The sequence below is a fragment of the Glandiceps talaboti genome, chromosome 1 (genome assembly GCF_964340395.1).
Source record: "Glandiceps talaboti chromosome 1, keGlaTala1.1, whole genome shotgun sequence".
NCBI classification, from domain to species: Eukaryota; Metazoa; Hemichordata; class Enteropneusta; family Spengelidae; genus Glandiceps; species Glandiceps talaboti.
The window spans coordinates 24,878,738-24,893,930 of NC_135549.1; the positions used below are offsets into that span (position 1 = coordinate 24,878,738).

General features: G+C 35.1%; 1 protein-coding gene across 1 annotated transcript; it reads left to right on the forward strand.

Annotated features, from left to right (window-relative positions):
- The first annotated feature begins 7,512 nt into the window (after positions 1-7,512).
- LOC144434822 (glycine receptor subunit alpha-1-like) lies at positions 7,513-14,490 on the forward strand. Its single transcript, XM_078123334.1, has 9 exons — positions 7,513-7,595; positions 7,968-8,038; positions 8,228-8,295; positions 9,250-9,473; positions 10,667-10,749; positions 11,146-11,274; positions 12,125-12,354; positions 13,202-13,330; positions 14,236-14,490. Exons 1-9 carry the CDS (start codon positions 7,513-7,515, stop codon positions 14,488-14,490), a joined length of 1,272 nt encoding a protein of 423 aa, XP_077979460.1.
- Positions 14,491-15,193: the final 703 nt, after the last annotated feature.

Sequence of the window (15,193 nt, forward strand, 5' to 3'; positions counted from 1 at the left end):
ACGGACGGACGGACGGACACACACACACACACACGAACGGACAGACAGACATACAGACAGACAGACAGACAGACAGACAGACAGACAGACAGACATGTTTAGCACCCCGACGGAAGAGAAAAAAGCTGTCTGTCAGTCCATGATACTTCTTCACATTTTGAGTACTTTTTTTCCATTACCGCACTGTCGAAAACACTTATTGCTATTGCGCTGCAAACAACTATTTTTACCATGTTTACAATTTTCCCAATTAAGAGAATTTGAAAGGTGCGGGTATCAATCTGTCTTACTATTACATTCATCGTAAGGTTTAAAGCCAATACGTATGGCAAAGGTGTACGTATGAGATGTACCTATCCCAGGACCATGCGATCTAAACGGAGATGTATAAAAGGAGTCGTCAGTAATTAATCGGGGGGTCACTTTTTACAAATTGGTTGTCGGGGGAGGGCCATATTTTAGAAAAAGCGATTATGGGAGGGTCACATTTTACTTTGATTCATTGTATTGTCTTAAATTGCAGCATTGTTTTGTTTATTTTGGCATCCTACCACTGCCATCTAGTTCACATCCCACTGCTGCCACATCGGTTAGGGTTATAGGAACCGTAATGTCTTACCATTTCAAACAAATCGTGAATTAGTTGTCAGTTGTGATAAGGAAAAAGGTCCTGGAGTGGGTCTCACAAGATTAAAATGGGATCATTTGCTTAAGATTTGGGGATAATGTTGTGGCGTGGAGATATTGACCTAAGTCCCGAAATTGGTAGGAGTGTTTCCATCTAATCTTTGCGAGTTCTGTACTTCAACACAACCAATTAGATCCAAACATAGGTATTGATTAATGCAGTGCCGTCACTCAAATTCCATATGTGTCGGTCGTAGTTGGAAAAAAAACAAATCCGTTTAAACAATCACTGTGGAGGGAGCGGTGGGACTTGCGTCCTTTTCCATGTCTAAAATCGTTTTAGCTTATGGGTTTTAACTACATGATGGGGAAATCGAGGGAGGTCACATTTTACACAACAAACTGGGCCTGATCACCCTCCCCCTCCCCCGCGCCGCCTTCACCCACACCTTGCAATATTACTAAAGGCATCCTAAAATATACACTGGTTCAAACACCGAGGCTGTTTTTTTTATGTTGCATATGTACATGTAACTTATCTTCGTACTCGCTATAGTCTTGGCATACCGTTGTTTATCTATTCACCAGAGAATGTACCAGCTAAATATGCAAATTTCCATATTTTTCAAAAACATGGATCCGGTTGTAAATGTACATTGAAAGTTATGATGGTACATGACATGAAACATAAATGGGATCGTCTGTAGAGTAGATTTATTGCCATCGGCAATCGAGGGACGAACAATGTAGTATTTTGGGATGAATGAACTGTCGCTGGTAGTAACGATTTTGGATAGTATGCAGTCCGAGCTACTGAAGCGTGAACACTACATACGTTCGGGATGATTGATCTCGTGATAATCAATAATAATCCAATACTCGCAAATTCCCTTGAGCAAACGTAAGCCCCCCAGAGGAAGCGGATACATTTGCACCGTCTACGCTATTGATGTGTACTTCCAGCTTTTTTGGAAGTACATTTGATGAAAGTATTTCCCACGTGAGGTGAGCTGTATGTGTATGTCATCGCAAACCGTTACATGTAACATGCATCAGAATAAATGCCTATACTGACATGGACATGGGTATGTTTTTCGTACATGTCCGATGGTTGACTTTACGTTCAATAGACACATGTTACCGATGACAGAATGCAACTTTCTAATATGCGCAGAGTTGTGACGTGACACAATGTCACTGTGAACTCTCAGCTGTCGGGAAATACTGCCTCGAACAAATATTTGCATATCGCGAATAGTATTCTTCTGAGATGACCACATTAAAGATCATCAATGTCAAATAATAATCAATCAGAGGCAGCTGGAAGAACAATGACGTGATTACATTGTTTAGCTAGTTTACATATTTGTCAGTATTATTTGCATTGAATTAAGGCAACAACAACACTTCCGTTTATTCATTTATGGTGCTGATTATTTTATCACCCAATCATTTGAGTATTATACATTTTATTTTTATAATAATTTAATGTTTGCCTGCACAATTATTTTGCTGAGTTAAACTGTACAAGTGTTTACCCTCAATGATTTTGTTTACTAATAGTCCTAAAACAAATAATGCCCCGTGTGTGCACAGACAGACAGTCAGGTAGACAGGCATGCTAAATTCATCATGGGATTTTGTCATACATCGGCCATTACTATTAGCCATTCAGAAACAACTAAAACGGCAGTGACGAGGCTTAAACAACAATAGCACAGATGGTGACAGCAATGATAAGTCTAACCAATTTGTTGTCTTCTTTTGAAATATTATAACTGATCACTGGATGACCTCATTGTATTTGAGGGTTTATTTGACATCGCCCCCCCCCCCCCCTTCGTTTTATGTATAAATCATACATGTAACAGTTTTAACTGGACATAATTAGAAGCTTGTTTCTGGCTCACATCCATAGTAATACGATCATCATAAATTATTGCTGAGATATTGTTGTTTTGGAATCTTCCTATATTCGACTGAGTTAACAATCAGAGACAGTTTTCTGTGTCGCCTGGAACGATACTTGATTCTGCTTTCAATATATACATTATGTTTTCCTGTATCCCCAGGGACGAATAGTGATTCTGATTTCAATGTATACATTATCTTATTACCTGATGACTCAGGTAGAAACGCATATAAAGCTTGAATTGTAATTATTAATTGCTGCATATTGCATAGGTATCGGTAATCACAACACGAATATTGAAATCAATCTTCATCTTGCAGAAAAAAAACTGATGCAACTAACAGCTTGCTTAGGCAAATATACATACTCGAGACCAATTTTTTGAAAGTATAAGATTTGGAGCATCTATGACTTGTATAAATTGAACACCTTGTCGTGATTTGTTTTTATCTTGAAAGTGGCACTTACACAAGATGTGAATCAGATTATTTCAAACAAATAACAAACAGGTAATACATACTATGATCAAAGAGCAAACTGAACATAAAGCCAACATTACTCTGGTGTAATGCAATGTGCCTTATTTTACGATTCCTTAACACCAGACCTAATAAGGAAAAGTTTTTCCAGTTTTGTAATATTTGAAAAACAAATATTTAATTATCGTTTAAAACATTGTAATTTTGTGCTTATATTATCTGAATTAATTATCTGATCAGTATAATGTATTAAAATTTAGTACAAATAATGTTCAGATTTGTATTGTTTCGATACAATATTTGCTGATCTTGTTCACTTCAATGTATTAAGGTAGTGCTTATTCACGAAACGGGACAAGACGCCTAATTAGCTCTGTTAAAGTTATTTGTCACGTTCGTCACAATGACACCTCTAGTGACTATTCTGTACGTATATTATTACATCGGTGAAAATAAAGAAATACAAGCTTTCGTCATTCCCAAATAGAGAGACGCCCGACGGATGTCAATAAAGATTGGTATACACGGCCGTGTCCATTAATCACGTGGACATGGGTAGATACACAAACTTTAAGCATACATATCCGCAGCAGTACACATATAAGACATTTTACAAGTACTTGGGGATACTATGGTATCGGCCATCTTGAATAATTCAAAATCATCACTTTGCAGTGTCTTCGGATGATTGCTCAGGTCTCAAATATTGGCAATGTCTGCGTAAGCATGGGATAGACAAAATTGCGGAGACAGGGATTCATTTTATAGGCAAGTAATTAATTTTCTGCTATCAGATCAAGTCTCAATGGTGCCTATCTATACTTGTATAACAACCTTCTGTTGACACACTAAAACTACATGAAGTGGTTTCGTTCCTTTATATTTTACTTGGGCATAGTATCAAAGCCTATATTTTAAAAAGAAAGAGCTCTAGGCAATATCTGACAACGAACGTCTCACTAACTAAGCGATTGTTAGAGCTCTCGTTTTCAGTAAATCTTTCATTTATGTTGAGCTAAATTAATATCTACAAAATGAAGATTGATGGTTGTTTTGCCTTGAGCGTTATATATACGGCATTTTGATTTGGTATGTAATATAATTTGAATTCCATTCTGACTCTTATCATCCAGACGTGCAATATCTTATGGGGGTGTCGTAATTCAGATTGCCAGTTCATAACACCGAATTACATGCGAACTGTCTAGTTGGATAACAAATTTGAATCACTGGACTATATTATTTGCATCAGACTTCACGCTCTATGGATGTGACGTTGGCAGCAGACGATACGCCATGCGTTGCCAAACTCAACATGATTATCCGTTGAATTACCGAACTGTGTAGCGGACAATAAAAGCGTTCAGCTCTTTTCGTCACGATCTGTGACGCGCTAATTATGATCCTCCGAGGCCAGCTACAGTAAAATTAGTAATTAGCAAACCGCGATCGTATATCAAATATTGAATATTTTGTGGAGCTACTAAAATAAATCCTTGTTCTGGCATATTTTCTCTCTTTTTTCAGTGACAACTAATTAGTCTAACTGTAAACTACCTTACGTTTCTTCAAGCGTTATTTTCGTGCTCTAAAATCACTGATTAATAAAAACAACTGTATAAGCTTAATTAACCGTAACAATAAACAAATGTCAAAATATAATATATTTCCGAAATGCCACCATGGCTATTTGGAAACTAATTACCATCCTATTTTTGGAAAGTAAGAAATTGCTTTAATTGATATCATTACAACATGTGTGTGTTTTTATTTTCAACGATGGCAGTAATAAAATTAATGATAGTGATAACAAATGTCATCATTTCCTGCTTTTCAAACTAATTTCAAACTTCTAATTATATAGAATAGCCGCAATATTAATCCATCATAGAGCCAGGAAATACTTGCCTGGTATTCTGTTATTCGTATTATATTGTATATATTGCTGTTTACAAGCAATTTAATTTCCGCCGAAAATACATCAGCTTAACACACTGCTTTGAAGAGGAACATATGAAAAGTGTCAACATAGAGTGAATTTATTGCAATTTTATTTCAAGGGTGACACCAATCCAGGAAAGAAAGATATTTCCATAAATTGTGGGTTCTGAATGGAGAGTCATTCAAGGATTTGAAATCACATATATTTCGATTGGTTGCCAAGAACAACCAAATGAAACTCCTGTTCACCTTTACTGTTCTTCCAGAGGAACACAATAGTTTATCAGAATCACACTGAATATTCACTACTCCTATTTCCTTCATAAAAAATAGTCATGAACATTCAGTGTGCATCTAATAAATATTCATGTCTGCTAATACCAATGAAAGAACACTAGAGGTGTAAAATAGTTTCAATTTGGTGTTTCTTAGCAACCGAGCGAAAATAATGTGAACTCATAAAATACCTTCATCCTCTAGTTCTCCTTTATCCTTTAGTTTCATCCTCTTCAAAACCCAAAGTTTATGAAAATAACTTTAATTCCTTGAGTGACGACCTCTGGGAACAATGCTTTAAAGTAGCAACGCGAATAAAGTTTGTATGGAAAGACAGTAGTAATCAGTGTATAATTCATCGATACGCATAAATAATCATTCTGTAATTCGTAAAAATATGCCCAGTGCTATTAAACCAACAGCATTACAACTGTGGAATGAACAGCGTTGGCTTTGCATGTATGAATTGATGTGGAAAGATTGACAGATTCATACAGAGATAAATAAAGTAAACATAGTAAGTTCAATGATATGAAAAAAACAACAGTGTATATCTCTGATATTGGCTATTATGAAACACTTACCACTTTTTTAATATGTGAAAGTTACTTGCATAGTCAATTATCTGCTTCTACATCGTACATTGGATACACAATTGACTTCTCAAGGATCAATAAAAGCAGTCAGTTGGGGATTTCTGGTGCTTTTGCTGTGTTAAATTACCGACACTACTTAAATCTTGACAAGAAACTTGTCTCATTGCTGATTGACACGAACACGCCCAGTCAACGCCATTCATTCCATCGCTGTAATTCTGCACTATTGTTAAACCTTGACTTAATACTACATGCACATATACATGTATCAATTCACGTGTGGTCAAACTGACATTCATCCTGATTTATTACATGGGTAGCGAACTATTGCTATATGACATCCATCTCTCATTTTCTTGTCATGCATCGATCTTGACCCTCTTCGTGATCCCAGCCAAGTCGACTGATTAACTGTTAATTTCATTCCCAATGGAATTGACTTTTAATTCAATACTCACCTGCTCCCAACTGTAACATGTCGTTAGCTGTTCTTACTGTATTAAAAAAACGAAGACATGTTGTCAACAATGTGCACACGACTATGAAACATTATGTCAGTATAACCCAGAAATATTGGTCATCCATCAATCGTTAACCTCATCTTCACCTAATGTTCGTATTTATATGATAACCTCACGTCATATCATGCCAGACGTTTCATGTTTCATTCCACAATTATTGTAGTTAGAATATATATATATATATATATATATATATATATATATATATATATATATATATATATATATATATATATATATATATGTGTGTGTGTGCATATATTAATATATATATATAATATATATATATATATATATAACTCGGTGAGTATCAATCTGCTAAGACAGTGCTCTATACCGCAGTGGCAGAGCGTAATAGTTTATATATATATATATATATATATATATATATATATATATATATATATAAATCGTCGACCTGGAGAAAATCAAAAATCAAGTACTTTAACACTATAAAGTTTCGTGATCAACATTGCTTCACATAGTATGCGTAGATGCACTCATCAATGGTATAAATAGAAGACAGTAACATAGCAAATAGTAGTCACCAGGCCGGACGTAATACTGATACCATTCCAAGACAAGAGGATCATGTTAGATGCCAATGGCAGCATTTATGTAGTGTGACAAGAATTTGGTTTCTTTGACAGAACTGGCGACCCACCAATGCACAGGAGCTCCGTCTCTTCGAAATATTTGGGTTAGAAATGTATGGTTCACGATGATACTATTTATAGACAGAACATAAGTCAAAAACAACGGAACAAGCGATAGCTTTGTGATTGAAATAAAAGGGTCCTTACGACATAGTATTGATAGTTTATAGTTTGTTTTACTGAAGGTGTACCATTGTTGCAGCGGTGCATGGCAACATCAAACGGTATAACCGAAAAGCTTGCGAATAATGGGCAATATATAGATTTCAAAAGTATACATTTATCTAAGTTATTCGGGTGCTGCGATACATACCTTTCAAAGTTAAACAGCTCAAGTATAATCCTTAACATTTGATTCACAACACCAAACAATCATTTTCGTAGGGATTATAGTAATCGCAAACGCAACGTGTAAATACTGGTTTTGTGAAAATGGTGCTGTACATACTACTAATTTTATACTATCTTATCTTTTATAGGATCATCAAACTTGAAACTTCAAAAATGATGTTCATGACCAAAAATAATATCAACAGCATCGTCGCCTCTGTAGCGTTCATAATTCTTTATGAAGTCGTCAATGGAAGGCAAGTATAAGTTATTTGGTTCTTTGATTAAACAGGACCCAGCGATCTTGTTTTTTTACTTCTGTGGAAAGCACGGAAATATCCTGCTACGCCAAGATATATGTGGTAGTTACTACCAACCTATTAACAGTGTCAACATAATGAAAAAATACAAGCCAGAGTTTAGGCGACGGAGACTATGTGGAAATATATATAGTGCTGTAGTAAATGTCCTCTCTACAATAAGCTCGGATTGATTAAATTACACACACACTCGGTAAACTTAACGAATAATGATTCTTAATCGTGGGAGATGTTGATGCTAAACCTCATAATTTAAAATTATCATTTGAAGAATAAAACACAAATGAATTTACATGTAATTTGTTTTAGGAACCCAGATATTCTGTACCAGGTCCTTAAAAACAAATCATATGACCACCAGATTCGACCAAATGTATCAGGTATGTATAGCAGCAGGCTAACATTGTATAATATCATTTAATTTTATGATTTTTTTTTCATCTCAATTAACTTTATTGACCTATTTATTATAAAACAATTTGTGAATCGCAATTACTCTCGTTATGTGCTTAATATCTGATGATTTCAGACATTCGATTCATCAGTGGTTATTTTGATTGATCACACAGGAGCACCAGTCGTAATAAAACTTTTTATTCTGATAACAGATATACATTCCGTCTCAGAATCGTCCATGGTAAGTAGTACAGTTGAGATACAACATTTCAAAGATGAAGGTACATGTAAACCCCATACTCTAGACACATGATTATTTATGATTTTCAAAAGTTTACCGCAATACAACGTCAGAGTGTACTCATGGGTAAAACAATTTGGTGTAGTCATAAACAACATAATTCAAATCATCGCATTTACTACCACCCGCAAATTACAAAATAACTTACAATTAGTCACATGATGTACGAGTATATATGATGGGTATTTTATGAGAAGAGCTCCGAATTTCGTGAGTTTATAATTTGTTCTGTATAAAGGACTTTATGGACTACTAGCTGTGTTACGCAACGGATATATTATGGACTACTAGCTGTGTTACGCAACGGATATATTACTCTATCTTCCTCAGTTTTAAGTATATTACATTAATACAAGAACTATCGTTAGTTCAACACTTCTCCTCAAGTCGCTTCACACCATATTGTATATGTATATGTATATGTATGTGTATCTGTATCTGTAGCTGTATCTGTAGCTGTATATTATTGCGTAAACATCCAAAAACGGATTATCGAATACAGAGATCAGAGGCAGAGATAGAGTGTGGTGATCGAGAAGTTATTTGCTCGACCTCGGTCAGAGTAAGCCTACAGTGGATATTTACACAATGTTCCCTAAAAAGAAAGGCAAACAATATGAAAAACAATGTCTCGGTTCTATATTAACAATTTCAGCTTAATTCTTGTATCAAAATTGGGTTGCATATTTTAGAATCATGTACAGTCTTTACATGTCTTCATACACTTTAATAGTTTGACCATTGAACAAAATGGGTAGATCCCCCTCATACAGTAAATAATTTGTTAATAGCACCGAGGAAAGTATAAACAAACGTTGCTTTCGTCACAATAGATAAAACAGTTATTCGTTAATAATATCGCCATCACTCAATGCATTCACCTTACATACATAGGACTTTGGAATAACAATGTTCCTCGTGCAAAATTGGAATGATGAGCGCTTATCTTTCAATGGAACCGAAGCTATTGATCTACGATCTGGTTCTGAACTAATGAAAAAGATATGGATGCCGGATTCCTATTTTGTTAACGAGAAAGATGGAAAAGTTCACGACATCACTATGGAAAACAAACAGATACGAGTCGAACCGGATGGTCACGTAACCTTCGATATCAGGTTTGTGTTATAAGTAATGAACAGTTAGCGGTAGAGATTAATGCATCCTATTAACGTACGTGCGAAATACAGGTACGGTCGTTTCTTGGACGATCGCACAATGTCACACAAGCTCAATGTTACACAAAGCGAACTTCGTTCTTATAAGGGGGGGGGGGAAGGAAGATTTTCACTCCTTCAATGACAACAACTTGTGGATTAATACTGAGATGTTCATAAGTTGATAACCAAGTTATAATGGTTAATGTGAGATAAGGTGCTGGGTTCCTGATAGTATTTGTTTATAATCATGTTTTTACATTACATCGATTGTAGTGGTCTGACCGCTTTTTTCATCATGGTTTACATCATATATAAACTTGTTATGTCTCACTTTTGAACGTTCGGGTGTTTTTTTTTGTGTGTTTTTTTTTTGTTTGTTTTTTGTTTTTTTGGGGGTGACCTTGACCATATTGTGTAGTACGTACTTGTTCAACTTGAGTAAACACTACACTAGGAAAACAATATATACAAAATGTATGTTCGTATTAAGAAAAATGCAGGTGTCGAAAATCGTCACGTGGACATAGCACATAGTTAGGCCCAAACAAATTGTTTGGTTCCGGTTACCCCACCCACCTAGTTTTCCACTGCTGACTTTTTTTTCGCATATTCGCGAAAATAAAATAAAATCGCTATAGCTAAAATATACTTAGGCCTAAGAAAAAAATTGTATGGTTCCGGTTACCCGACGCCACCTAGTTTTTCACTGCTGACCCTAAACTTTTTTTTACGTATTCGAAAAAAAAATCGCGAAAATTGTGAAGTTTCGTCAGAAACAGTGGCTGTGGAAACTGACAGCAACTTTAAAAAAGCTCCCAATCCGTAATGGCTGTACATCTGATGGGCAGAAACCAATAACACAGAGACCATCTGGAAAACAACAGAAAAATAACTACCCGAAAAAAATCTACCTCCTAAAATTGACCGCAATCGGAACCACACAATCTTTTTTCTTAAGCCTTGCAGGCCACAATATGTATATATTGTATATGACAGCGACACGATAGAAATGTCATTTACGAACCAAATATATACAGAGCAAATGTTTTATCATCAGTTTGCGTGTATCAAAACAATGTATAACAGTATACTGGACACAATGAAGTAATACACACTGTAAAAAGTAAATTTTTTTTTAAATCTATCAACAGAGTTAGCATGACACTGACTTGTTACATGAGACTTCAACGGTTTCCGATGGATAAACAGATGTGTGGAATGGATATTGAAAGCTGTAAGTTTAACTAATATTCGTTTAGGAACAGATACAATAGTAATTCCTAAAATCTGTCTATGTTTGTGTATGTATGTATGTATGTGTGTATGTATGTATATATATATATATGTATGTATGTATGTAGGTAGGTAGGTAGGTAGTTAGGTAGGTAGGTAGGTTGGTAGGTATATGTGCGTACTTATAATGATAGGTATGTTTTTGTATTTGTACGTATTAAAGTACGTGCGTGCGTCCTTATGTGTATGCGCATGCGCATGTGTGGTTACTACATCTTTTCACTCATTTGTAATTATCCAGTATTTCGACTACCTTTTGTATCTTACCAGTTATTGTATTTAGTATTCTATTATACGAGCACCTTCTGACTTTATTGTTTCCTCCTTATCATTGTAGTCGGCTACACTGTACGCGATGTTGTACTCGAATGGCATGAACGTTCAGTTATACTTGAAGACATTACAATGCCAGATTTTTCAATTAGCCAATCATACACTACCATGCTCTTGCACGAATATCCGATGGGTAAGGTTTTTTTTTTTTTAAATCAAATTTACATTTTATATTATAAACAATCAAACCGATCAAAATCACTCTTGGAAATACAATATTTCCCAACTAATTGTACAACTGTGCATTGTACACAGCTGATTGACTTCGTTCGTTATATATAGAACACGTTCGCATTTTGGCGTATGATTGTACAAAGATGCAAGGATTTTTGTTGTGGTATTTTGCAATGTTTAAAATGTACCCTGTTTCTTCATTAATGAGCACAACAACAAAAATAAAGAGAGTTAAATAAGAGAATTAAGATACGTTTTTGGGCGTAGTGTTGCTGAATTTAAAGGGAACTTAAAGTATTCTAGTTACTGAAGCATACTTAACCATCACTTGCAATTGACTGAATCCAAACCTGGTATTAAGATATAACTTACAAACGATCCGATAATATAATGTATTATACGTATAAAACATGTCGAGCAAGTCAACTGGCTGAATACAACTTTAGTGCCATAGGTATAGAAGTCATGCATCAACATTAAGTTATGCTACAATAATTCCATCAAGGTTTTATGTAAGAATATTAATTTGAATAAAATGCTTATAAACGCAGTTTGTGACAATTAAATTGTGTATCATCGATTCATAAGATGTCAATTTGTATTCGTCTCTTGGTTAGATAAATACAGAGAATCGAAATTAGAATATAAACGTCGGAATAAACGGCTAATGATAATAATTGTTCATGTTTTTGTCAGCGATTGTCTGCAATTCTTTGTTATGCCTTTTCCTCCTAACTCTCTGAAGATTCATTTTGTTTAGGTGAACATCTTTCATCAATAAAATTACCTTTATTTGTTTGGAATTGCAGGCAAATATTCGCGATTGACGTGTACATTTTACATGGAACGTGAACTTATCTTCTACCTGATGGAACATTACGTACCATCTGCTTTGCTGGTAATCTTGTCGTGGGTGTCGTTCTGGATCGGCGTGGACGTGACTCCAGCTAGAGCAAGTCTTGGTATTACAACTGTGTTGACACTTACAACGTTAAGCTCAGGAGCCAGAGCTAATCTCCCAAAAGTATCCTATATCAAGGTTAGAATGTTAATTGGGGATATTGATTTTAATGTGTTCGGGGATAATCTTCAAACTAATTAAAGTCAAGGAGTCGTAAAACCTTCCTCTGAGACAGAAGGAACTTAATGAAGAATTTGAAAATGAATCATGTGTTATTCTAAAGCATATAAATACCTAATTGGAATGGACATGTGTATGTTGATCAGCATGACAATCTTTAGCTGCAATGTGACATTGAACGAGTTTTTTATCGACCATGCATTATGTATGTCATATATCCTGGGTAAACGTTCAAAATAATACAATTTATGAATTTTAAGGTAGATTGTACAATCATTAGTCCCATTAATTTCTCTAAGCAGCTGAGCAAAGGTTATGCAAATTAAGCATTCTTCTGTCTGCAGACCACCATTCCCTGAAGAACCACTGGTGTTTATATCCACTGATTAACTGCATGCTGAGTACAGTTGATATTCGATACCTTTTCTTTTTTAAACAATGTATTGAAACAATGGGCCATTCCAGACTGCAAACAGGAAATTGAGAATACAACACCCTCGCTCAAATTGGGGATAGCATCACCTCATAGTACCGTTTATTCAGAGCTTTGTCCCTTAGTATTCTATAGAAGTGTAGATCCGGGGCTTTTTTCGTATTGTTCAGACATCGAGGAAAGCAGCAGTGCTCTATGATTAACCGAGTAAGCTATACCATGTATACCCCTGAGGTACGGACAGACAGGAAGTAGAGCGCCACCATGGCAAAATTTGGAAAGGCCTATTACAGTCGTTTTAAATATGTCACTTCTTTTGAGAAGAGAACTGTTATTCATTTTCAAAACCTTGTTTTTCATTTAACATTACAGGCGATAGATGTATGGATGTTTACCTGCTCTTTCTTTACATTTGCCGCATTACTTGAATTTGCTGTCACGTCCTTTCTACATAAAAGGGGTCAGGACATGCCAATAGAACCAAAGTTGAAAGACCACAAGGTAGCATTTTAGAAAATAACAGACATACTAACATTTTCACTCAACAGGAACACCTTTTTTTACGTTATGCAAAATCAGTGGATTTTGTAAGATTACCTTTTTGATTTCAACTGAAAATGTAAACTAACAAGACGAACAATAACATAAACTAGAGCTCTGATTTATGGTGTGTCCTCATATGTTTATAGGCTTGTTGACCATCATCCTGTGTCTTGCAATTTGATTTGTGTGGAATACATAATTACCTACCAAGTAATATTTTGCTCGGGAAGTGCCTTGCATGTCTAGTTTGCCATAGTTGCACATACTTATAATTTATTCATTATGTCATTTCAATAAATTCTTGCCTATTTGTACACGTTTACTGTGTCTTTCACACTGTTTTGAAATCTAGTTTCAGAGAAAGGGAATAACCAAGGGTAATTTTAAAGATAGATAGAGTTTATAAAAGCTTCATATCAAACATACTAGTGTAAAGTCCAAATAATTGAAGCAGTTTCATTATGTGCTTTATTAGTATACATGCTACTTCAAATAAGCTTCAAAAGGTGTTTCTTTTCACTACAGTTTATGGTATTCATCATTTTGTATTCATATTGTATTGTGTTAAACAAAATTCATGTCCTTGTCATTTATATTCTTTGGCCATTTCTTCAAAGCAATACCGCACAGGATTTATTTAGTTGGATAATCACTGTACAGTTGTTTTTAGTGCGCGGGTTTTTTTATCAATCATGTGTATCTCCTGAACCACTGTTCAATCCATTTCCGCATTTGCAGCTTCACTTATTTCTTTGTAAGTGTTCAGCATAATAATATACAGTCAATGTCAGTATGTTTGTACTGCTGAATACAGGATATATCACGATTCATACCCTGACAATTGACTATTTCTCTCCACACAGAACAACCAGTCAAACATCATAGAATTAAAGGAATATCTTAAAAGTCCAGAAAAAACACAACGAGATGCAGACTCCCCGAAAAGAAACACAGAATCGAGAATATACGTATCGGTAGATAATGGGAATGACGACGAAAAAGATCAAACAGACTATCTTAAATTAGCACATCAGGTTGATCAAACATCACGGTTTCTATTTCCAGCTGCCTTTGTGCTTTTTAATACTATTTACTGGCCGTATTACATTTATATGTGAATTGAAGGACTCGAGTGACTGGAACGCAAGAACTGGAGTACATAAGAGTATTCAATAATAAAATTCAATTTTACAAAATTTGAATTACGTGTAAAAAAAAAATATAAACTACAAAGCACACCTTGCTGTCTACTGGAATATTACTGAGTCCAAAATGGAAATATTTTTAAACAACGGTAAGAACACTTCTTCAGTCAAAATTCGTCGTGATGTACAACCTGTGGGCAATATTACGACAATTGCAATAAGACAACGTTATGTGCTGATGTACCATACAGTACACATACATCTTCCAATCACGTAATTGTATGTCAGGAAGGCACATTCTAATCGAACAGTATAGACAAAGTTCCAACTTATTTTCAAATATTATCATGCCATTCGCTAACATATAATGACTAACCCTTGCTTTTTTCTGAAATTCACTTTCATCTAATCGGTGTGTACGTGTTTTGTTACTGTAAAATATCGGTGTACATTAACAGTAATTGACTCTTTATCATGCTTTAGTGTATACATATAATCTTTGATAATATACATACAGTTTACCGTAACAAGCTTACTCCATGCATTCCATAGCGCGCCAAACTACTTATTGTGTGTACATGTTTTATAAACGTAATTTTAACATACGTTTACAATTTACGTATTTTATCTCGTACAAAGCAGACAAAACTGACAAAACAGTGGATGTCTTGAGCTT

What these genes read in the sequence shown, in the direction of transcription:
- LOC144434822 (XM_078123334.1), top strand. Translation starts at nt 7,513, where the DNA reads ATGATGTTCATGACCAAAAATAATATCAACAGCATCGTCGCCTCTGTA. An exon ending in CCGTCTCAGAATCGTCCATG is followed by an intron (nt 8,296 to 9,249) that starts GTAAGTAGTACA and finishes TTACATACATAG; the next exon opens with GACTTTGGAATAACAATGTT. An exon ending in CACGTAACCTTCGATATCAG is followed by an intron (nt 9,474 to 10,666) that starts GTTTGTGTTATA and finishes ATCTATCAACAG; the next exon opens with AGTTAGCATGACACTGACTT.